General features: G+C 41.5%; 2 protein-coding genes across 4 annotated transcripts in view; both read right to left on the minus strand.

The window, feature by feature from the left end:
- Positions 1–215: 215 nt before the first annotated feature.
- On the minus strand, positions 216–11,059 carry MSRB2 (methionine sulfoxide reductase B2). Its single transcript, XM_044425265.1, has 5 exons — positions 10,891–11,059; positions 9,587–9,699; positions 7,575–7,651; positions 1,704–1,851; positions 216–833 (listed from the first exon to the last, which is right to left on the minus strand). The coding sequence occupies exons 1-5, from the start codon at positions 11,006–11,008 to the stop codon at positions 726–728; spliced, it is 564 nt and encodes a 187-aa protein (XP_044281200.1). The 5' UTR covers positions 11,009–11,059; the 3' UTR covers positions 216–725.
- Positions 11,060–18,686: 7,627 nt separating this feature from the next.
- ARMC3 (armadillo repeat containing 3) overlaps positions 18,687–25,400 on the minus strand; it is a 76,052-nt gene continuing 69,338 nt past the window's right edge. For all 3 annotated transcript variants that reach the window (XM_044425299.1, XM_044425300.1, XM_044425298.1), the window contains 3 exons: positions 24,745–24,945; positions 20,634–20,796; positions 18,687–19,181 (listed from right to left, as the gene is read on the minus strand). In XM_044425299.1, coding sequence (XP_044281234.1) covers positions 18,972–19,181; positions 20,634–20,796; positions 24,745–24,945 — 574 coding nt within the window. In that variant the 3' untranslated portion in view covers positions 18,687–18,971. The remainder of the gene's footprint in view (positions 19,182–20,633; positions 20,797–24,744; positions 24,946–25,400) is intronic.

Genomic DNA, 25,400 nt, shown 5'->3' on the forward strand with positions numbered 1-25,400 from the left:
ACACACACACAAGCCAACCTATGCAAAGTGGTCTGGATGCAGATGCCTCAACAACCTTGTCAACAATGCTTGTTACCCACAATGGGTTGCTATTTCACTTGAACCAAGCCATTGCCTGCAACGGTAGTTGGATTAGGGACCTGGGCCTGAAACCTGTTTATTTCTGACTTCTTTAGGGGTCCAAGTTAGTAATGAACTACAACATGTGGCCTCTCTAATATTGAGTGGTTATTTTATTTCTTAAAGCTAAGTTGCATTTAAGAGACACACAATATATTCAAGTTCTGGAAATCTGCACACACATTTTCATGTACTTGATTACTGTACCGACCAGCAACCAGGAAAGGAATCAACTAAAAAAACCTATGAATGGACTGATAAGCCTACAGATGGATGCTTTATGCATGATCTCCTGTTTGTGCTTGATCTAATGGCATAATCTACATGTAAAGAGCTCTGCTTACATATGAAGAATGCACAGAGAGATGCAGATCTGGCCGGCTACATGGTACTATTCCACCACACAGTAGGTACAGCACACGTCTCATCAATGTGTTGGCCCTGGCCACAGGCATACTAGGTACTTATCCTCTCTATATAAACACAGAATAGACTCATTAGTTACAGCCATCTAGTTTCCAATGTGATTTCCAGGAAGCTCCCTGTAGCAAGAGAGAGCTGAGTATCAAAGCACCATCAACACATAGGTTGTGAAGAAGCGAGTCTCACTGGCTTGAACTTGGCTTAAATGTTAACGAAACACTGTTGATGCAGAACCTCTGCCCAGATGGCTTGGGACCATCACTGAACACATGGCCCAGATGGGCATCACACTGCAAGAGAAAAACAGACTGGTTGCAATGCCAGATTCACAAACTGAAACATATCTGCTAAATTATACATACTGATTTCATAGCCAAAGGGGCCAATTAAGTTTTTAACTGCCATATAAGCAATGCCTTTTCTATTTAGTACCAGTCATTCTAACCTTCCATTTATGCATGCATCAAATACCCAAAGAATGAAGTGTGACTTCTTCCAGATAAAGATTCTGTGAATAGAAACCTTAGTTCTAATAAAATAATTTCCAGTGTCAACACCTTGAATGGTGAGGAAACATTTGGAATCAACTAATATCATAAGTGAAATGGAAGAAGAAAGAATATTCTCACATTAGCAGAGGTCTATTATTTAAATGACCCTATTTTAATATCAGAAAATACACTGGGGCTCCCAGGTATATAAGCACCCAAGGGGCAAAGCCTTAAGCTTCCCATCAGTTTTTGCTATGTCAATTTTCCCCTCCACATGATTGGCCCACACATGCAGGCAGACCCTGTGCATCCTAGGAAGTCAGTCATACTGTATCCGATGAGCATAAAATGTGCATAACACTGAAGTGCAATCCTAGACATGCTTGCTGTAAAATAAATCCTATAATATCTAAGGGTGCTACTCCCAGATTGGTGTATACAGAATTTCAGCTCTGTTTGTAATCTGGTTTGTTTGTTTTCGCTGCACAAGGCAGTTTCGGGCTTTTCTACACTAGGGTCACCTGGCGCTAATTGTATGCCATGGAAAGCATCTTTATATGAATTCATGAGGTTGCAAATAAAAAACCAAGTATGTAACACAACGGTAGCTAGAGGGAATACAACATTTGTGTTCAAATACCTACTATATCTCCTTCAAGGCAGGTATACCTGTTTGCAGATGACTTCGGTGCGCCTTGTTCCGGATGAGTTATCAGGCCGTCTCAAGATATTAGTTTTGCTTTCATCTGTTCCAGAGGTCCCATAAGCTTCTGAAAAGGATGGCCACCCTGTGCCAGAATCGTATTTGGCTTCTGAGCTATTACAGACAGCAAAACTGAACATTAATGAAGTGTTGCTTTACATGAATATTCCATTTCCCTTCTCAACAAAAGCCAGGAGAGTGATCACTGATCAAACAAGCTTTCTGTGCAGTGTGAGCCTTCATAAGTCCCTCACAGAACCTTTATTCTTCCAGAAGATCTTCAGAGAGTCAGTACTTGTCCACATCAATACAACTCTAAACGCTCCATGGATGAAAATTATACTGAATCAGTAAGGATTATTTCTAATTTAATGAACATAAAATTTAGCAACCAATTCAGTCTAATTACTATGGCTCATCTGGTTTGCAGACTAGGAAGTCTAACAATGGATATATTACTTGGCTCCTGGTATTAATGTCAACTGAATGCTACACGCAAAGCATTGTATATTTTCATTAAATGTCTCCTTTTTAAATAAAGTAAACATTGGAAATTAGAGGGTTTTTTTTGAAGTGGTGTAATGTATAACTGATGCTTCATTTACTACTGTTTTTTAAAGCAAAATGGAAGAATACAGTTTGACGTACTAACACATTTTTTTTGCAGCAAGGCGGAATCACTGCTCTTTAGTGGCACCCAGTGGCAGATGAAAACACTGACATTATTATAATAAATATTTAAATGCCACCCTTCATTAAAAAAATCCTGGGCAGGGTGTGAAATTCATGAAGTGACAAATAAAATTGAAATTAAAACCCCAAATAAAAATTCTGCTGAGGTAGTCATTAACACCTGCAGATGCTGAGTTAAACAAGTAAGTTTTTAAGAGGGACTGGGGCACCATCAAAGTTGGCACCTCTTGAGACTATTCCCTTGCAAATGAATCTAAGTTTCCCTGGAATTTTCCAGAAACCCCATATCATTGGGTTCTAATGTGCATAGAAGGGCAAGTCTTGCACATCTGTGTCAAAGGCCCTCTATACACCACCCAGTGAGAGGCATCTGGCACCACAGCAGATTTCTCTGTACAAGGGGTAGACAGGCTTCAGGCTTGATGGAGGTACTTCAGGGTTTGCTTTTCACTAGTTCAGTGATGGCAAACCTTTTAAAGACCAAGTGCCCAAACTGCAACCCAAAACGCACTTATTTATTGCAAAGTGTCAACAGTGCAATAAAACCTGAAAACTGAGGTTTTAGTTTAGAAAAAACAACTCACAGTCAGTCCAAGCAAATATATATATTATCCTTGGCAGCACACTGACCAGACATGAGAAAGCTTGGATGAGTCACGGCTAATGAGTCGCAGCTCATCACATCATCACCTGGTGCCCCTACTCTTTTCTGAGCATTTGCATGGTTCCTATGTGAGCTGTTATCCAATACTTGGCTTCTGGGGCGATGCTGGGGCGACTTGGCTTGCATGCTGACAGAGAGAGCGCTGCGTGCCCACTGTGGCACGTGTGCAATAGGTTCCTCACCACTGCCCTAGCCCTACCCTGGGGCACTCCCATAACCCTAAAGTTCCATTAAAAAGAGGACGAATTTGAAAAAGCCTTCCTTGAGTAGCTTTTTCTGCACAGCTCATCATTTCTGCCCATTCTAAATACATTCCAACCATTAAACTCATGCCAGGACACTTCATTTTTCTAACCCTAACCCTACCCTGGTGCAAACCCCTAACCCTAATATGTGGTGAAAGTTCCACTGAAAATAAATCATTTTGAAAAAGCCTTCCTTGAGCAGATTTTTCTGCACAGCTCAACATTTCTGACCATTTTAAACACATTCCAACCATCAAAATCATGCTGGGACACCTCGTTTTTCTAACCCTAACCCAACCCTAGTGCAGACCCTTAACCCTAATAGAGGGGTACGACACCATTGAAAATAAGGCAATTTTGAAAAAGCCTTCCTTGAGTAGCTTTTTCTGTACTTGCTCATCATTTCTGCCCATTCTAAATACATTCCAACCATCAAAATCATGCTGGGACACCTCATTTTTCTAACCCTAACATAGGGGTGTAGTTCCATCAAAAGTAGGGCAATTTTGAAAAAGCCTTCCTTGAGTAGCTTTTTCTGCACAGCTCAACATTTCTGCCCATTCTAATCATCAAAATAATGCCAGGACACCTCATGTTTCTAACTCTAAGCCACTCTTGATGGTGAGCCTTGATGGTGAACCTTTTAGAGACAATGTGCCCAAACTGCAAACCAAAACAAAATGCCAATACTGCAATAAACTGCAATAAAACCTGAAAACTGAGGTTTTAGTTTAGAAAAAACAACTCACAGCCAGTCCAAGCAATATCCTTGGCAATACACTGACTGGCCATGCGAAAGCTTGGACGTGTCGCGGCCAATGAGTTATCCGATGCTCGTCTGCTGGGCAACGCTGGGGCGACTTGCCTCGTGTGTCCACAGAGAGGGCTCTGCATGCTCACTTTGGCACACGTGCTGTAGGTTCGCCACTACTGCACTAGAATTTAAGGTGTATGACAACAACCAGCTGGAACCTGATAGCTTCTGAACATTTAGCATAAAGGTTCAGGGTGCTTCTGAGCACATGTGCAGCCTGGTAAATTCAGTACCAGAACTGAACTCACTGTCCTTTCACATGTGCAGAGTCTGCTTTCTGCTCAAGCATTCACTGTTACACTAGTCCAGTTTGCAGGGGGTGGCGCTGTTATTTTTGTTTCTAATGCTAGTCAGAAACCACGGCTGATCTACTGCACATCAAACCAAGATCTACAAGAAGACCCCATTTTTCATATTTTTACTCTATACAGATTTTGCGTACTGGTACACCAGAAGCCTCTGCTGCTTGGAGGGAGGATGGGAAAGACATGCTGCCTCAGTGACATGCAGGCGTTCCTGCCATCACACTGTCCCACTCAGAGAAGCTTCTCCTGTCCTACTGAGCATGTCATGACAGGCAGCACTGGGAACTGTTGCTGCACGGAGCACCGAACTAGGCTTTTTAGCAATGTTTCTGCCCTACTGGCATATACAGCAGGGCAGGGTCGCTGGGGAAGAAATGCTACAGAAAAGGAAGCAGAATTTAACTCTTCCCTCACTTACATTCCATTGCTTTTTAAGCAATTTTCTCCTCTCCTAGTTCACTTCTAGTATTGGATCCAAACTATAAGAAAACTATTTCTATCTCAGATGCGGAATCTCAGGCCACAGGGCAATCTGCCCCAAAAGGGCCACACCTCCTTCCCCTGACCCATCCCTTTTCCCTGATCAGCTTCTGTACAGTCCCACCCTCCTGCACTGCAAACGGCTAAAGTGCCTATCCTAAGGCTTAATGACAGACAGGAGGGTTTTAAGCTGTAATATTCTGGTATTTTTGATTCTGCCCATTCTGCCTTTGGACCACCCACCACTGGAATGCCGGATTGAAGAGCATTAAGCAGTATGAATTATTATTAATTCATTATTAATGCAGTATTAAGCAAGATCCTTAAGCAATATCACCAAAAGGAGACAATGCATAATCAGAGTTATGTTTCTAGGTTGGAGACTTCATTTTCAAGGCAGAAGCAAGACATTTACTGATGCAAAGACAACATTGGATTAAGACCATCCTCCCACCCACAACACTGTCCACAGTTTCATTTCTGAACAGATGTTTTATGTCTAGTTCACTGTATTGTCTACATCAGATCTACAATTGCTTGCTGTGGAAACCTCTTGCCAATTTTCTGCTCTATTAAAATAGTTCTGTAGCACAACAGGCCCTATATGATTTATTTATAGATATGTTGCTTATATTTTCTGGTGGAAACATTTTAGTAACCCACCAAAATTTTGCTGTCCAAAATTCTATTTCTCCTTTGAAGTAGTTCTGCAGAGCATTTATGGATAAATGGACATTCCCCAAACATGTGCAACAGATTAGTTCTTAATACACCATACCTCCAACATATGTTATTTTCTTTCATCTCTATTTTAGCTGTCCTGGATACATTTGAGATAATTTAAAGACATATGACCTTTGGCTGTAATTTCATGACTACGCTGAATTTAGGCATTTCATTAAATTTTTGTAATTTGCTATCTATAAAAAACAAGGCTTATGTTCCATGTATGCCTAATTTTCAGTTTGTGTTTTGTAGCAGGGAGCAGTAAGCTAGATACACTGCAGAAACACTCCATATACAGAGATAAGGGTTTCCAATGGGACGCTCTCAGTTTTGTATCATGTTCAATACTAAAAGCAATTTCTCAGCTGGACTGTGCAAGTCTTACTGGATAGGAAAGGATCCTGAATCAGGGCTCTATCTATTTGCAAAGGCTCGCACATGCAGGTAATAACAAGCACCCCAAGCATCGCCCAGCTACAAGAAGTAAGTAGCACAGATAGTAGAGTCGGGTGATAACACATTCTATTGAGCACCATAATCAAAAGAAAATAATTCTGCAGTAGATGCCGTTCCAGACAAGAGTAAGCAGTGAGAACATCTTTGGACAGCAAACACATTTAACAAATTGAAAAACAGTCATGACTGCTGTGGGAAACACGGCAAAAGACAAGTAAACTGCCTCAAAGCCAGCATACAGGGCAAAGGTGGCGTCTGAATCCCAAGACACAAACAACTCCTTTGAATCAACATTTCAGCATCAGCAGAAACTATTTCATAGCAATACCAAAAGTTGCTAAGAAAATGGCTAATCTCAAGAGAAGGTGGGAAGGGTAGGGTATTTCGCCAAGTGCCAAGGAAGATGTCCAGGGTTCATTGGTTCCTATCTAAACCACACTGCCTAACACTGTTCTAAACCATCTCCAAGGCCCACTATATATAAAGTGCAGTACAATAATTAAACTGCAAGATCACCAGGGCATGTAGAAGACAGACCTCTTACCAAAAAAGCGTATCAGCTTGATGTAGAAAATAATGTCCCTTTACTCCCTGCTTAATATTAAATGATATATCATTCCTTGGTCATTAGGTTTTTACTTCTGCCTTTTACTTGCCTCATCTGCTTGTAAAATTGCTTCCTAGGTGCCATTAGGATTCTTGCTAGAAAAGTGTCTTGGTTTTCACATGCTTCCTATATTAGAAACCTGTATGTCTACAGTATTTCTATTCCTCCTTTGAGAACAGCTTTCTTCTTCAGCTTTACATGGTAAACAGAATAGAACAGGTAAACAGGCTGAAGGACGAATCAGGCATGAGATAGGATCTTCTTGATTAGCAGCATTATGTTTGAAAATAAGAACAATAAGAGTAACAACCATACAAAAGGGACTTCTTCACTCACAGTCTTTGTACAGCCCAAACTGGACAAATAGTATAGAAATTAAGAGTGCCACTTTAAACTGTTATTTTCCCATGGGGAAAAGTTACAAGTATCATACAGTTATCAGCAATCCAACCTCCCCACACCATGTTGGGCAAGCAATAAGTTTGGAGGAGATTTTAATTAGCAAAATAGTGCAGAAGAAAGAGTTAGCACCCCCTCCCTCAGTACCATGGTCCTGATCTGATTCAGGGCCCCCTTTTTATTTTAAGTGGAGATCTTAATCATATCTCTCCTGTATGACATCTAGTTGCACTGTTAGACCTGGGAAGCCGTAGTCAAATCCATGCACAGCTGTGAAGCTAAGTAGGTGACTTTGGCACTGCAGCTAACTTTCAGGCTAACCGACTTCACAGGACTGTTGCAAGGATAAAATAGAGAGAATGTTGTGCACTAACGCACTTGAGTTCCTCAGAGAGAGGGAAGGTTGCAAACATGATAACTGAAATGTATCTTATAATTAAACTCCTACCTGAACAGCGGGGTGTTGCAGCATACACAATGGTACATCCCAGGCTCTGTATTAGTCAGATGGATTCCACTAAAAGGCTTGAAACATATATATTAAAATTCTCATTCAAAAGCTATCTACATTTTTAAATTTAACTTGCAAAGCCAATTCTCAGCCAGGCCTCTGTGTCAGAACTTCTACATCAGCACAGATGGGAGCTGAACTGGTATGCCTGCTACACAATGATGTCTCTTTGTTACCATGGGACATCCCAGTCCCCTAAAACCCTCTTGGAGACAAATCTGAATCATGAAGCAGAATCCTAGACAAAAACCTATGATGCATGGTATGTTGAAGATGGACAAAAAATCCTTCTGCACACAACTTTTCCCAGTTTGGTGCCCTTTAGAGGTCTTGATCTACAATTCCCATTATCCCCATCTAGTGTAATCAGATGTGGTGATGGCAAGAGCTTAGATGGTTTTAAAAAGGATGGTTAGGCAAGGTTCATCAATGATTGTTGCCACAATCACTAAATGGAGCATGAGATGTGTCCTTACATACCAGGTGAGGTGCTTCCATGCCTAGCTTATAAACTTCTCAGAAGCATCAAAGGTCAGCAACAGAGTGCAAGCTTGCATTGAGCTTTGGTCTAGCATAACCCTACCTTTTCATGAAAAGGCTATGTAGCAGGAATTTAGAATCTCAGGCCCTGGCCCCTTTCCCCCATCCCCTTCCCTGAACCAACCATTGCCGTATTTTCAAGTTTCCACCTTTTCTAAAAGGCTGAAGTGCTTCTCCTAAAGCTCAGCTGATGTTCTTATATGCCATCAAGTCATATGAGACTTATGGAAACCCTCTGAATGAATTGTCCTCCAAAATGTCCTGCCCTTGACAGCCCTGCTCAGCTTTTGTAAACTCAAGAAAACTGTGGCTTCCTTTATCTAATCGATCCATCGCATAGTTGGTCTTCCTCTTCTTTTTCTGCCCTTGATTTTCCCTAGCATGACTGTCTTCTTCAGTGAGTCTTGCCTTCTCACAATAAGCCCAAAGTATGACAGCTTCAGTTTTGTTAGCTTTGCTTCCAAAGCTTAGTTACTGGCAGAAATTGTGTTACAGTAAAAAAAAAATTCTGATAGCAATATTTTGGCATGATCCTTTTGCCTTTAGTCCTACCCTTACTTTTGGGGCTGCATTAAAGTAACAGGTGAGGTCTTTGGCCCTGCCCACTACTAGAACACAGTTCTCAAGAGCATCTCTGAAATTGAATTTGGACTTGGGTGTACAGAATGGTTCCCACATGCATTTTCTTCACAAACTAGAAATTATCCAGGGATCCTATCTACAAATTGCTAAGGTATTTGTAGATTAACCTCCCTGGATCTAGTTCCTTCCGATGTTTAGATTGCTGACTATTGGCCATGGTGGCTGAGGGTGATGGGTGTTGGAAGTCTAAACAATCATACTGGAGAAGGATTAAATAGGTGACATCCTCAAGGTTCTTTGCTCCTGGTTGCAACAAAACAAGGGTGGACAAAAGGTAGATCTCCAGATGTTTGGGGTTTCAATTCCCCAGAGTCTCTGCCAGCATGGCCAATGGTCAGGAATGCTGGGAACTGAAGTCCAAGACATGTAGATATCTACTTTTGTACACCCTTCTGTTGTACAACTTTTCCCAATGTGGCCCACCCGCCCCCATGTTATAAGACTGACTTTCACCATCCCCAGACAGCATGCCCAATGATCAAGGAGAGGTGAGTTATAGTGCATTATCATCTGGGGACCTTCAGGTTAGAAAGTGTACTCTAGAGCCTACTTCAACTGATTTATGACATCTTATATCTGTGGGAGACACGGCAATACAATACTCGTGTAGCTGAACAAAAAAATAAAATAAAAAATGCTGGACTTAGTCCTTATTTTGCCCTAATAAAAGTGATTCCTGGTTGCCAGAGAATGAGTAGTTACACATTATGTATCTAAACATAATATATATCCCTGCTCCTTAGCAACTATTGTGTCTTTTAGCTTACCAATTCAGTTCCTTTTTCCCTGGTGACATAAAACTGCTCCGGAGTCAATTTCTTTTGCCAGTCAGTGGTAACGGCTGATTCATCGTATCTTGTCAGAGAGCCCACATCTTTATCTGCAAAAGTGGGACAATGAGAATCACTTCTGAAATGTAGTGAATCACAACTGGCAGGCATGAACCACCATATGTAGCAAGGGTCTATATATGCCAGACTGCACCAGAAGCAAAACAATTACAGCCAGAGCAAAGGAAGGGCAGTATGTGGAGGCTTGCAATAACAAGAGTGCTGAAAGATGATACATTCAAAACAGTTGCTGGAAGGGGTGCTTAAGCGGAATTTAGGAAACAGTCAAAGCACATTTTCATGTAGGAGATATTTAATGGGGCTTGAATTCCATAAAAAGGTATGCTATACAGGTCTAGAAAGGGGGGAAAGCTCTGCAATGAAAATGCTTTCAGATAGGTATTTTGACATGCCTACTGCTCTTCCCTCTCCCACTGGCCCCATCATTGCTACAACTCCCTCCTAGAGCATAAGGCTTTCTGTGCAGAATGGCCCAGGTTTAATGCCCAGCTTCTCCAGGTGGGGCTAGGAAAGAATTCTGTGTGAACCCCTGAGAACCACAGATGACAGTAATTGTCAACAATGGCCAGCAGAACTGCCCTTTCCAGTTGCAATCCTGGCCATGCTTACTTTGGCATAAGCCCCAGTGAACACGCTGTAAACACCAACATCAAATGCCCCATCCCAAAAGCAACACAGCATGCCCAAACTTCATCTGGACTCTACAGCACAGCAGCCAGAAGGCAGATCCCCAGAAGTTTTGGACTTCAACTTCTAGAAACTCCTGCAAGCCTAATGGTCAGGAACGCTAGTAGACAAAGCACAAACATCTGTGAATCTACTTTCAGCCCATCTGTAGCGAACAGAGATGCAAAGGACAACCTTTAAGAATGCAGAAAGTTTCCAGGTCCCGCTTTCCCCGCAGGGATGAGAAACGGCGTCTCTGCACCTGTCGCAATGGCGCGTCCTTTCTCCTTTGCCCTAAGTCTCCTTCCTCATTAATACCGAGGAGGAGCGCATTGCTCTGTATCACCACCACCACCACCACCACCACCACTAAATGCACAGATGGAAGTACACTAAAGAAATTGCCTCGAACTGCCTCCAGGCAGGAATGGGGACACCCCCAGAGAAAGATCCTTCCCGCCGCCCTGCGCTCCCCGCCCGCCCGCAGCGCTACCCTCTTCCTTCCCTTCTCTTCCTCTTCCTCTTCCTCGGCCCAGCCCGCTCCGAGCAACTACCAGAGCTGTCGCTGTGAGCTGCCCGGGAGCCAAGCCAGGCGCCGCTGCGGGCAGCCCCCTGCCCCGCTCGCGGGAGACTCTGTAAAGCGGAAAGTCCTCGCAGCAGGCGAGCGGCCATGGTCGCCGCGGACAGGCCAGAGCAGGAGAAGCGGCTGCCGGCATGGCGCGCAGGGCCCGCCCACTCGGCGGCCCGCCCCGCGGCCTTGCCCCCGTCCCGGCCCGGCCGTCTCCCTCGAGAGGGTGCTGCGCTTCTCTTGGCCGCTCTCGGGCGCTTCGAATAGGGCCGTGTGGAGAAGGGGGTCAACAAGGGACGCTTCCGCGCCCCCGCCCCACGTGGGTTCACGTGTAATGGATGTGCCGGGCCAGCTTCTGGTTCATAATATATCCCTCTATCTGTAGTCTTACGAACGCACATACCCGCCTTAACCACTGGAAAATGGTATGCTAAGACCACGCACGTTTATAAACAACTGAAAAACAAATGCAATGTTCCTTTGGATTTTTTCCCTTACTCTGCTGCCCTCTTCCGGGCACAATTCAATTCCCCTTATGTAAATTGCCCCTTCCTGCAGGTTTTGTTCACGGGGCAGGGGGGACATGATACAGACAACATGTATCATCAAACAAGAGGCTGAGTCTGGGTGGAAATGTTGAACTGTGGATTATTGCATGGGTTAGCTAGGATAATAAGCCATGGTGAACAACCCACAGCTCTCAACCCCATAACAAATAATAGAATCTCTTAATAGGTTGTTGGTGGTTAATAAACCATGGTTTGTTAATAAAGCTAGGTTCAGACAGCATGATGACCCACTGATCTTCAATAGCCCTTATTCATGTCATACTCAACCTTGGAGTATAGGTTATATTGTTTGAACTTGATCATCATTTGTTGGTGGCTTGGATTCAATACCTGCTTAAAGAAGGTGCTTGTCAGCCCGATTTGAGAAGGTGAATTTCAGCTGCCCCATTGAGCAGGCTGTCCATGCCAACCACCCTGTAGCAAATGTAGCAATTTCCAGAAGGTAGAAGGGTTGTTGTGGGGAGGAGATGGAGAACTCTGCCTAAATCTAGATCCAGTCTCCAGTCTTCCTCTCTCACTTCCAGAGAATACAAGTTGGGATGAGGATAGTTTGCAAAAATCTGAAGGAGGAAATGCCTTTCTAAAAGGAGTAACTTTAAGTGGGAAAATAGGCCAGAGGTCCTGATTTTGGATCCATCCAATCACATATCATTTGGTCCTGGGATTCTTTGATTAGGCATGCCAGGAGTTCAACTAGGAACAGGTTATATCCAGTGTTAATCTAATAATACATGCCCCACTTATTTCAGTGGGTCTGGGTTATGTAGGACTGACCCTCCACATAACATAAAGCTATCACTTAATGGTGGTTGCATCATCCCAGCAATGAAGCACAACTGGCTTCCCAAAGCTTTCTATATTTCAGACATTGACTTTGCAATCTAGCCAGGGGCTTAATGATTTTATGTATGAAATGGATGGCAGATTCATCACAGCAATGACAAGCAGTGACTGCAGTGACAAGTCTTACCTGAATATATTGTATAAATTTTGCCAACTGTGTCTTTCAACAGACCGTCAATGCACATTTTTAAGTATAATGGGAATCGATGTGAATACTTAATTTTTTAAAAAGAGGATAACAAAAAAAAACTTTAAAGGAGGTGAATTATGATGATAGCTATTGTCCTGACCAAATCTACACCTTTTCATGAAACAATTTAACTTACTTTAAAAATATATTGCTACTGCGTCATTTGCACTTGACATAAATCACTTGCACACAAAGAGTAGGTGCTAAGTTCAGTGCAAGCTGAGGGCACTCAGGAGATCAAATTATTAGACTCATCAATTGCTGTCTAATCTTGAGTCAAAGTTCATGAAAACTATGCAGCGAAAGAGGTCCAGCACTAAGTTTAATTAATGATTAAATCTGATCGCTTTAGCGCTCAGAGGGAACATGCTGTTAATTATGGGTATAATGATTTTATAGTATCTTTGTGCTGCTTCCAACAGTTACTGTAGAGGGACACTGATTCAACAAAACACAAAACTGAGGAGGAAGCATGAGTGCAAGAGCTGGCGAGTCTAAACCTGCTAACTCAAATCCTGGCATTTTAAAATATGTTTTCAAAAACTAAGTATCTGCTGACTCTTACATGTAGTTAATGTCACAGAGTCATGTGTGTATAATCTGACATGATTTTTAAAGCAATTAATCAAATTTTAAACAAAAACATCAACCGATCCAAAAAGCAGCCATACATTGCTAACACACAGCACCAGCCAATTCATCAGTACTCCTCAGATGCATTCCTAAACAGAAAACTATTTCACTGCAATGTGTTAAAAAGCAAAGAAGGGTAGGCAAGCTTCCCTTGGGAGGCAGTGGATGAGATAACCAAAAATAAATTCTCTGGCCCACCTGCTTACAAAGCTCAGCACAGCAGAAGAGGGAATCCAGAGCAGAGCAACCTAATACCAGCAAATGATAATTTATCCAAAGAAGAACATCATTTGTTAACTATTATTAGTGCTGGGATGAGGAGGAGAAAGAGGGAGAGACACTTTTGCATTTTCTGAGATCATTACTTTTGGGCAGCAGCAGAAATAGCACATTTGTGGATGCGTGCTTGAAAGTGCGAGTGGAAGATGGCAAAAGTCCTCTTGATGTGGTAATACCATTTTCCTGATTGAACTGTATCTCAGCACAGCCTGGTTGGTGGGTTTGAAGGGCAACCTGGTGATCACACACATCTTTCAGCAGATGCTAAGCCATATCATTCAAACAGGCAGGTAAGTCCTGCAGAAAAAGGCATGGCAATTTACAAATTATTTGAGTTCTTTAGAAATCTGGGGCTTCTCCTTACTAGTAACACCAGTGATTGGCAAGTTTGTGAAGATGTTGATGGCCCATGGATATTTGAAGAGGTGGATCATAGAGTCCCAAAAGCTGCTAAAGTTCATAATCCATCCTGTCTTTTGCTTTTCCAGCTATTGAGATTCTTTCGATTAAGTGGCATGATTTTGCTAGGCAGTATGCAGGCCTCTTGGATTTGGGGAGGGGAAGACATTGATTTGCCTGAAAAATTCAGAAAAATGGATTGCCAGCCCATTCTGAAGATGATTTCACTAAAATTTTCCAGTGTACAGAATGCTGCACAATTCTTACTTGATTTGTTGGAAAATGCTTTTGATAAGCACACTATTTTTTTTTTTTTTTTTTTTACAAAACAGACCTTTCTTCCTTTCTTTGTACATGTTTGAATCAGTTTCAAAATAGAAATAGGATACTGATTTAGGTAAAGGAATATAAATCAGTGGATGCAGTCCAGACCTGTTGCAGTGGAATAAAGAAGAGAATGAGATTTTTGAGTAGCAGATGCAATCTGGCTTCATGCCAGATGGTCAGAGTCCAAAGAAATGAGTGGCAGCAGCCAAACATGGCCAGGAGGTAGATTAGAACATGGCAGGAAGCAGGTGTTAGGACTGAAGTAGTCCAGAAGCACAGAGCACTGACTGAGGCCGCGGTCCATTGGCTGACAGCCATCTCATTGCTTAGATATTTCCGGTTTCATGCTGAGCCTTTCTGTCCATGGACAGAAACTAGGTAAGCTTGTTTGTCAAACAAATACAGCCATTATAAGCAGACCTGTATTCTGTAATCACAGCATGTTGACACATAATTTTAAATCACAAGAATCACAACTTTCCTTCCTTTATCTCCCCTGTCCCCATTTTAAAGGAAAGTTTTGAGTAAATGTATAAAGGCAACATGAATATATGTGGGCAATTCCTGAGAGAATCTTGAAATTATTGAATCTTGTCAGGTGAATAAGTGGATAGTGAATGGGTATCAAGATCCTACACAATTCTTTGCTTCTCCCCATGGCTAGCCAAAGCTAATTTGCTTGGACCAGCCATTTGAGCTTCCTTGAGGCAGAATTGTGCATACCTTGGAATGTTGTTGTTGTTGTTCTGGTAAGCAGAGAGAATACAAAGCCTAAGCTTTATAGACAATCACCTGGGAATGTAAGAATGGATGTGAGAAAGCTCCAGGTCCTTTCTTTTGTTTATGCCTAATAAATGCTCCCAGGCACATCAATCTATTTATAGTTATTCATTTATTCTATTTTTGTACCACCCAATAGCCCAAGTTCTCAGGATGGTTCACAACAAAACCCTAATATATCTCATTCGTCTCAACATAAGACATTCTCCCAGAGACACACACATGAGTGGGGGGGGGGGGCACACAGGCGGGCAGACAGACTATAGTGCAAAGGAGTACAAATAATCTATTCATTGAATTGCAGATTATTGCTAAAATTAAATAACTTTTCTCGGAAGATATAAAAATGGCACCCTTCACACAATAGTGTCCACTTATCTATCAACTACCCTGCTAATAAGAATTTTCCCCACCCACCTTTAAATGGTGTCTATCAATTTGTCAATTTCAGCAACCTCTAACGTAACTGTTCTTTGATAGCAGCTATATGGTTGAAAGCTTCCAATGCCTGCGGGGTAAGGTCATCTCAACAGCCACTGGCATTTATATCCAGAACTTGCTCTTCAAACATGTGAAATTACAACTTCATGTGATCAGCAGCACATTTCCAATATGTAAAATGGTTCCCCTCAGATATTTTATTCAATTTAATAAGAGTGATGCTGCTAAGTTCTTATAACCACTGCAGCTTAAACAACCCATCATGGTTTGTTTAAGCTTCAGTGATTGCACAAAAGAGGTCATGGCCCCAAAAATTGTACCAAGCTTCCTTTGGTGTGTGTCTGTGTGCACACGCGTGGCAGGGTTAATACTATTATCAATAATGGAAAAAAATGTATCAGAGAGCAGGAAACTTGGAACTCTTTACCAGGCTATTTTTAGAATCGACTCTCTACAAGATCTTAAGGTGCACAAATCTTGAACAATGCAATGGACGAAGAATCATTTGTCCGCAACAGCTTCCCTGTGGGTTATATGAATGGATTTATCACCCTGAACTAGGCCCAGGCCATCTGTTACATTCTCTAATTACAAATGCAGAAAGAGGTAATTCACAACTGCATCATAAAAAAGTAAAATATAAATGATTTAAGGGCAGGCGTATGTCATGTTTCATGCACCAATCAGGGCTAAATGGCTCTTCCTCTCAGACCGATTTCCTTGATAAAGTATCTGGTTTCTTGCAACAAGGGAATCAGCCTGGAATACTTCCCACTGCAGCCTATGTGCAATGCTTAGCTGTGCTTGCTATAAATTGTGAACGGGCAATACTGAAATGCTGCATTCTTCTTCTGTTGCTGATTTATCAGTGGAGTTTGAACTCTTTCATTAACACACCATTTTTTATTTTCTCCTGCCTGGGTATGTTCTTAGGCAGACAGAATGAAGGAGGGGTGAAAGAAGAAAGGGAGTATTTATGGCTTAAGCCCAGAGATATTTCAAAGCTGCATTTTCAAATCATTTTGAACTGACAATATTTGATCCAACAGAGCCTGCAATATTTCCGTGAAGATTTTAGATCCCATTTTGCATTTCATCCTTTTTCTCATTGCTAGGAGTTGATTCATGCGCAATACAAATTATTTAATCTAATTTCTTGCCTTTATTTTTCCAAGCATTTGTTTACTTAAAACAGTGAGCTGCTGGGAGAAGTTAAGCTTACAAAATAAATGCTTACTTCATGAAGAATGAATTCAGAAGCTGAAAGGTTGATCGAGTCCAGCACTCTGTACACAGGGTGGCAAATGAGCTCCCCCAGGATCCCTCAAGCAGGATGGGTGAGAGACCTCCTCTTGCCCAAGCTCCTCAGCAACTGGTGGTATGCAGGCATGCTACCTCAGGTGAAGGAGGTGGCACATAGTCTGTAAGGCTAGTAGCTACTGATTGTTTCTTCTTCCATGAATCTGTCTAATCCCTTTTTAAAGCCAACCGGATTGGTGGCCATCACTACTTCCCATGGCAGCAAATTCCATAATTCATCTGTATTGTGTGAACAAGCTCTTCTGCTTGTCTGTCCTAAACCTTCCCTTAGTCAGCTTCATGGGATGACCCCAGCTTGGAGTGTTAAGGGAGAGGGAGAAAACAGTCTTCTTCTCCAATTTCTCCACCCCATTCATAATTTTAAACACCTCTATTATGTCTCCCTTATTTTTTCTAGATTAGATCATCCCACCTCAAACACTCCTGTTGTATGGAGTTTTTAAATAAACCTAGTCTACTAGAGGAGGTACATGAAATGCAAGCCAATCAGGACCAGATGAGACAATTTGTAGTTCAAAGGCAGCTGCTATAGGCAATTCCCTGGGGCTGTAAATTAGTCCAGAATCTCCTTCTTTTAGGATTACTAACATAGGAAACTGCCTTCCACTGAATCAGACCATTGGTCCATCAAGCCCAGTATAATTAAAACTGACTGGCAAGGGTTGCCCATGGTTTTGAACAGTTTTTCCAACCATGCCCAGAGATGCTGAAAACTGAGCCTGGAACCTTCTGCATGTAAAGCTGATTCAGCAAATAACACCATGAAAATTGCCTTTTTGATTCTCTAAAGCCAAATTTAGGTGTATTTCTGATGTGGTGCAAGGCCTTTTTATTCAAATTGGCAATAATGGAAAGATGAGATATATAACCAATTAAGTGTATTACTGAAATCTTGAGAGAACAAACTTGGATTTATAGTACATGTGATTAACATATTTTTGTAGAGCTGGGGATCCAAGTTCCACATCCTTGATCTCATTCTGCATACACATACATCCTCCTTCCAGACCTTTTTTAAAAAAGTAGATGGGTAATGTCTATGTGATACCTGCCACACTAGGTAGCAGCCCTGTTCAGGTGGTCAAGGCAATGCATCAGGGTTTATCATGGGTACTGGGATGGGGCCTGTGTCCATTGGCCCTACCCAGGGTCACCAGGTACACTGGTCCCAGTTCCACACCATTCAGTTCAGATCTTGCCATGCGAAGCCTGTAAAGTCTAAAAGAGAGTTCTACTCACATTCACTCAGACATAAATAGAATATTGAGCAGAAATGGGAACCCTAATAAGGTAAGGTCTGAAATGGCTAAGGTGGGGCCATGACACTTGGAAATGCAGGGATGGGTCTAGCGTGCACAGCCCTGTCTCTTGAATGACTGAGGAGGAATGGAATGTCACACAGAATGTAAAAATCTACCAAGTGAGTCTCAAGATGTTCTTGGCCTATATCTCCCATCAGTTCTGACCACTGGCTAGGGCTGAAGGGATTTGGAGTCCTATAATACTTGGATAACCACAGGTCCTCTTACCCATGCTATATGTGGTGGGAGGCAGAAGAATAAGCCTAAGACTTGCTTTCATATCCCTCTCCCATAGGAGTCCCTGTGGACAATGCTGTAGTATGCTGATCAATGTTTATGATTTTCTTTAAATCAGTCGAGTCTGACATCCCTATTTCCCTCTTCCTCCATTTTGTATGGATATTTGAAGTGATAGTCAATTCTATTCTGCTCTTTCTGTTATAATACAGCCCTCACACAGACCTATATAACCTGAAAACATGTGTAGAGGGAGGTTATTTACCAATATGCCAACTTCACTAATTCCCTATGCAAGCAAAGTGATGTACAAGGTGTTGCATAGAAGAATTTTACCTTATCTGGAGTGAAAAATGTCTGTGTTCCAGTTGGATTCTGAAAAAGAAGAGGCACCTGAGATTGTATCACAAATATATGTTGGCTACTGAAGCATTATAGAATTTCATTTTTCATTCATTTTGAATCTGCATTTTATTTAAGAGGCACATTAAAAACATGAGGAAGACTTGTCCTAGAACTCAGAAGGATGCTTAAAGACTCAGAAGGATGTCTCAGAAATCACAAAGGTTTCTTAGGTTTTCAGAACCTCCAAGAGTCAAATACAATTTCTAAAGCCCTGTCTAAATTGGTCAGTGCATATGAAGGTACCCAGACCAGCTTTGAAAATAAGCCTTACAAACCTGTCAGGATAAGCTTAATAAAACTAATTAACAAACTGATTTGGTATCAAGGAGTTACTGAATAATAACTAAATACGTTGATAGTACTCTGCCTCTGGACTTCCTTCTTTCATTAGGTAGCCTGGCTGGTACATGAGATCTACAATAAATATTTGAGGAGGAAGCAGAAGTCCACGTATTCCTAAGGGAGAATCATCAACTAATTTCACTTTATTCCATGCTCTGTTGTACTCGCCACGGACTAAGCTGCAACCAATGCCAATTCTGTCTGCAAGAACCTATGGAAAGCAATAATAAAAATAACACCATTGGTTACTTCATTTTTATTGCATGAATAGACTGCCTTACTGCCAATATACCCAAGGCTGTTCACACTTTAAAACAGCACCTTACAATTGAATAGACCATGATAACACCCCCTCCCCAAAAGCAAGGGCTTGCTGCATAAGAAGGTTCTTGGAGGAGAAGGGAGCCAAATGGTAGTTGAACTCAGTCAGGCCAATAGAAAGGGTGTGTGTACCTCACCTCTACTTCTGATGCAGCCTAAAACAACTCCTTCTTCCCCTCCCTACTTTTTCTCACTGTTAGTAAGGGAGGGCTTTGCACATCAGAAAGACTTTTTGGGCTTTTTTTCTGCATGTTGGGGGAGCTCCCTTGAGTATGCAAAAATTCCTATCTCATCTTTGGAAGTCTTTCACCACTTCAGTAGTTAAACCAAGCTGAATGTAGGTCTGAACTGCACTTTGATTTCTTTGATATTCTGGAACAGGTCACTTGTTTTGCTTCTTCTCTATTTCTATTTGCCTCTCTTCTATGTCTTTGCACTGGTCATTCTAATAGTGCTATTTATCTCTATTCTCTCACTATCTCTGTCCCTTTTATGTTTGCTTCTCACCTGTCCTTAGCAATTGTGAATGTTTCTTCCATCATCCATCTCACTTTTTTTTTTGGGGGGGGGCTACAGGAATTGTCTTTTTGCATTGCATGCTAATGATGTCTCCGGTTCTCAGTCAACTGACTTCAGTAATGCAAAGTCTGTAGACTTTAAATTCCTTAGGAATTTGTTTAAGCTGTATTTCAGGACTATGCTTCTGCTAGTGTTCTTTTTTAGGTTTAGTTTTATTTCTGAAATAAATGTAGTTTTTATTTTTAAAAACATTTTTGATATTAATAGTTAATGGCCACTACCACAATCTGCTCCTGATCTTGGTTTGGCAAGCAATTCTATGAGATGTTCTCCTGCTTTTTTCTGCCCCCATCATCATTAGAGAGAACCATTATCTTCTGAGGATGTAACTGTTATTTCTGAAGAGTGTAGATGAACCTTAGTCTGGTGTTTCAATCTGACCATTCTGCCTTGGGAGACCCTGCTAGAGTCTGGCCTCCCAGTGGCATTGCTCTTGGATTCTCAAACACTCTTAAACCAACTCACCATGTCAGGGTGTGCATCCAAGAGGTGGCCAGTTCTGTGAGTTATTTTAAATAATGCTTTTAACTAGAATACTAACAGGACAGGAATGTGTGACTTTTTTTTGATGGGAAACCAATACTGATTAAACTCAAAATATACAAGCTTGAGTATACAAGCAAGGAAGGTCTGAACACCACTGCAACAGGTTTATATTCAAGCTGATATATGCTGGCACATGTTATCTGTTCCTTAAAATTAAACCTGTACAATTATAATTTTAATTTTTAAATCAGATACGTGGCTGAGTAATTTGATTTACCTTGAAAAGCAAAGCCCTGTGGTAGAAGGTCCCTTTACTGATCTTCCCAATAGGCACCACATTGCATTTAAGTTCAAATTCAATTTCACTTATATGTAGTTCCCAGCTGAATTCATGTAACCTGTCTCTTTCAATTGGACCACCCATCTTGTCTGCGACAAACCTGTGTTAAAATCCAACAAGATGAATTAAACCAATCATTTTCATAATCTTTATCTGGCTTATTACTAACACTGCTTCACTTAATAGTAACACTGCAACAATTGGTCTTATATGTTCAGGCCTACTGGTCCTGGTTACTAGTCCAGCTGTCTTATTTTGCACATTCTGCAGTACTGAAACAGTCTTCAAGGGCAGCCCCATTGAAACAATTCAATTTAGAGATTACCAGTGGGCAGATTACTGAAACTGTGCCACTCCTGTTTATGTAAGGGCATACCACTCCACAATTTTGGATGACCCTACTAGCAGCTTCATATGGATCTTGAATAGCATGGGGAACAAACCAACCCTCAAGAAACCCTGTGCTGGAGAATCAAAGCTGTTTCCATGCCCAAACCCTGACTGAAATAGATTCAGGTAACTGGTGTCATCCAAGAATGCCTGATCTGATAGACCACTTCCTGCTCAATGACTTTGTCAAAAAAGAAATATTTGCCACTGGTCTAAAGTTGTGATCTTCCAGGCCAGAGACAATTCCTTCAGGTGTGTTCTCATTGTTGTGTCTTTCATATGGCCAGGGACCGCTCCCTCTGACAAGGAGGCATTAACCACCTTCCTGGTTCAGCTGGTTGTTCTCTCCCTGCTGGCTTTTATAAACTAGGAGGGGCAAGGATACAATATGGTTGCACACACCTGTCCAAGGACCTTGTCGAGGTTCTCAAGCTGTACCAACAAAAACTCATTCAAGAAAATCAGACCAGGCTGTGCTTTGGTTACCTAGTGTGACTTCACTGCTGAAGTCTAAGTCCTGACAGATGCAGAAGATTTTGTCCTGGATATGCACAGCAAATATACTACAGCAGGTCTTCAGACAGGTCTTGCATGCCCTTTGGGACAGCATGTAAGGCTCCAGATGAGTGTAAAAAGCTCTGCTAGGCAGTCAATAGAAGACTGAACTGAGGCAGTGAGAAGTTTCTTTGCCACCGTCAGTGCCAGTAAGTATGCCTGTTTATAGGCACATACCACAGTTTCATTGCATCCACTAGGAATTTTTCTCCGGACTCAAGCCAGTTCCTGTTTTGTTTCATCACTCTCATCTCCAGGGGGACATCATAGAGCTATATGAACTCTGCCACAGAAAGGAAGCTCAGGCATGATCATGTCAACCACCCGAGTCATCACCTCTATGTTTCTCAGACTGACCAGGGCTTTGACAGGAGCACCAGCCATATTAGCCAGAAAACCCCAAGAGCTGCCTAGAAAACCATCCAGAGCCATTAGACTCTAAAGACAGGCTGTATTAGCAGATTCCCTGCAGAGATGGAAAGCGATGATCCATCTAAAACCCATGACAAACTAACTGCCATGAATAGGGCCCTTCCCTCCCTCCTTCCCTCTCCAGTAGAGTCAAACAAAAATGTAGAAGCACAGTCCTTTTATTATAGCTTAACTGGACAAAGAACAGCATAAATTAGAATGTTCTCCTTGAGATATGGGAGAAGCATCTGCCCATGTGAAAGGCTGAATCCAAACTGAAATTCCCCCTCTTTCTCTCCCTTTCAGAAAACTTCCAGCCTCAGGGTGGCTCCTGCTTGTAATTAATCTGCTCTCTTCACCCATTCTCTCCTGACTAGATCAAAAAACTCTCCCTGCACCGCACCCCCAGCCCTGAAAGGCAGGCTGGTTCCCACACTCTGCTCTGCCTAAGAAACTTCACTACGTAACCTTGAAACTGCCAAGCCCTCTGTCCAGCTTCTCCTGCTCCTCCATCTCTTCCTCAAATGAATGTAACTGAGCAGACTGCAGTGTGCTACAGACGAGCCCCCTCCCCGCAGAGACCAACTCCTGATCTTCAGAATACCATCTTCATGCCTGGCAGACAAAATAATCTAGAATTTGCCCTGTTCCAAGCACTGGACCAAATACATATTGGAAAAGTCCCAAGGATGCGATGGAGGCCATGAAATCCTGAGCCAACCCTGACAAGGTGTACTTCAGCATCATGTCCAAGACTTCTTCTGTTAGCTCAGGTAGGGAGACAGATGGGTTGTGGGATAGGCAGGAAACCAGCAGAATCACCTTTCCTATGTCTATGTGCTTGCAGCTGCAGACTTCAGGTCTTACTGAAACCTGAAGTGATCACAAGGATTGGACAATTCTAATGTGGAAAGTTTGCACATCAGCACTAATGATGTAGCCATGCGAGAAGCAGCTTCTGCACCAGCAGAGTATGAAACTGTCCTTACATTCTAAATACATTAGGACCCAACATTCTGAAAGGCAAATAATAACTTATTACTTTTGTCATAAATGCTTTTACTTTCATTTTTCTTGTTCTAGGAATATATTGAATTTTGTTAGATTAAAATGCTAATGCTATAGGCAGTTATGTTGTTGCATGAAGCAATGCTGCTTGTTTCTGGAAATAATTCCAATGTATAATATCCTTTAAGGACATATCAAATGCTAGTTTATTATGTTGGCTGACAAGCAGCCTGCTGTGTACAAATATCCCTTACTGAGAACCAGCTACTGTGAGAAGTAAAAAGCTATTCATTGACTTTGGTTTATATTTTGGAAAAGCCCAACAGATTGAACTTATGAGCAGTTCTGCTTCAGTAAATGTTTAGGATAGGATGTAACAGCATGCAAAACCTTTGGCAGCCTTAATAAACTCACTGAAGATATCCCATTCATTTTAGGATATAGGTTGGCCAAGAATTCAACAGTTATCCTGACCAGATGTGACATGGCAGCCTATCATAAAAATGAATAGAGGAGCGTGAGAGAACAAGATGCGGTGGAATTTAAAAGTGACATTCCAACTTCATTTTGGTCACCTACATTATGGTAATACCATCTACCTGAATCTGGGGAACTCAAAGGCATCTAAGGATGTCAAGAGGGAATGTCTGCTCCCAAATAAACTACTTTGTCACATCGAATTTTCTTCACATGCCATTTTCACTAGTGTCAAGCCGGCACAACAACCTTCCTTCCCTCCCCCTCCCTTCCCTTCCTCCTTTCTTGTAAGGGTAACTTATTAGTGGAACTCCCTTCACTGGAAAGTCTGTCTCCGTCTTCAGTTCTTTAGGATGGCTGCCAAAACCTTTAATTTTTTTCCAGCCCTAACCCAAACACCTCCCAACTTTGAAATTTAATTAATTTATAATTAAAATGAATTATTAAAACCATATTAACTTGGTGCTGCTCATGTATTTAAAGATTATCAATTTTACTTGTTCGTTGTTTTATTTTGTCTTTGATTTTTTATGTGAAATTAAAATTTGTTTTGTGCCTGTTCTGCAGAGAAAGGATTAGGACTAGGGCAAACAAAAACGAACAAGGAAGGTAGAATGTATTCTCCTTTAACAAGAATAGTTTTCTATTTAAAGGGCTGCCAGAAGACTGGTCTCTGTTGGAAGGGCTATCCAGCCTAAAGATAACCCCAAGAAGGGAGAGTAAAGATCTTGAAGTTGTCTATTAGCTGTAAACTCTTAGCAGGATAAACAGGAAAGCGAAAAGGTCACCTGGTCACAACTTTTCTTGCTATAGTGAGATTTTATTTCTACGAGGGAAATGATTTCCAATTACAAATAAAAATCACCATATGCAAATCGGTAATAGTTGTTTACTGAGGCATATAATTGGCTATCCTAACTCTCTAGAGAGCCAGCAAGACAAAGGCCACAAGTTCCTTTTTTTCTTTTTGTAATGAGGCCTCATGAGATTATTTCACTTCCCTTGTAATTACTTACTTTTTAAAGACTGTTTTAATCACACATATGTTTTAATGATTGTGTGTTTATTGGCCAGTTTGTACTGTTTTTATGGGCTTGTGACCACACAATAAATATTGATAGCAAATGGGGTCATAGTAATGGGAAGCTAGGTTGATAGATTTCTATAGAAAGTCTTTAAATACTCAGCAAAAAATCCTGGTACTCACTGTGAAAGCACGACAACCTGTTCTTTGGTGGTTCCAAGTGGGAGAACTGTTTTGGAAGACTCGGTAATATAATCCAGCAAGATGGGGTCGAATGGGGGGAGCCATAAAGCCTTTGCACAAGTCTCTTCAAGTATTTTAGGCATAGCTGGCTCCACTTCTTCCTCCTTTGGTTTTTCTTCTTCTTTTTTCCCTTTCCCTTTTCTTTTGTAAACAGACAGCACAGGTTTGTTAGAACACACATAAAATCATAAAATAATAGAGTTGGAAAGGGCCACATAAATCTTGATTCCCTAACCTTTTTAAAATCCTTGACACCACTTAAGATAGACAGAGCCTGCCCTGCTTCAGAAGACAAAAGAGATGTCCTCTTCCCAAAGCACTTTGACAAGAAATGGTTCAGTCACTTCAGAATTTCTCATCTCTTTGTAATGATACTACATCTTCACTGTCCACTCCAAGTCTGGTTTAGAAATAAAGACCCATAAGGAGGGTAAGCAGGGCACTGAACCTGCCCATCAACAACATCTGGATAGTAGAGTGACTAGACAGACAGTTCATCTAGTCAGTCTTTCCCACTGGTAAAATATTTTATTTCCATTAAAATTCAAATAATAATAATTTCTAAATTTGTAAAGTAGCATATTTAAATGTCATAC

Source organism: Varanus komodoensis, unplaced genomic scaffold (assembly GCF_004798865.1).
Source record: "Varanus komodoensis strain SLA01 unplaced genomic scaffold, ASM479886v1 scaffold15, whole genome shotgun sequence".
NCBI classification, from domain to species: domain Eukaryota; kingdom Metazoa; phylum Chordata; class Lepidosauria; order Squamata; family Varanidae; genus Varanus; species Varanus komodoensis.

What these genes read in the sequence shown, in the direction of transcription:
- MSRB2 (XM_044425265.1), bottom strand. Translation starts at nt 11,008, where the DNA reads ATGGCCGCTCGCCTGCTGCGAGGACTTTCCGCTTTACAGAGTCTCCCG. An exon ending in TGCAACACCCCGCTGTTCAG is followed by an intron (nt 1,852 to 7,574) that starts GTAGGAGTTTAA and finishes TGTCTGTAATAG; the next exon opens with CTCAGAAGCCAAATACGATT. An exon ending in CCGAAGTCATCTGCAAACAG is followed by an intron (nt 834 to 1,703) that starts GTATACCTGCCT and finishes TTTCTCTTGCAG; the next exon opens with TGTGATGCCCATCTGGGCCA.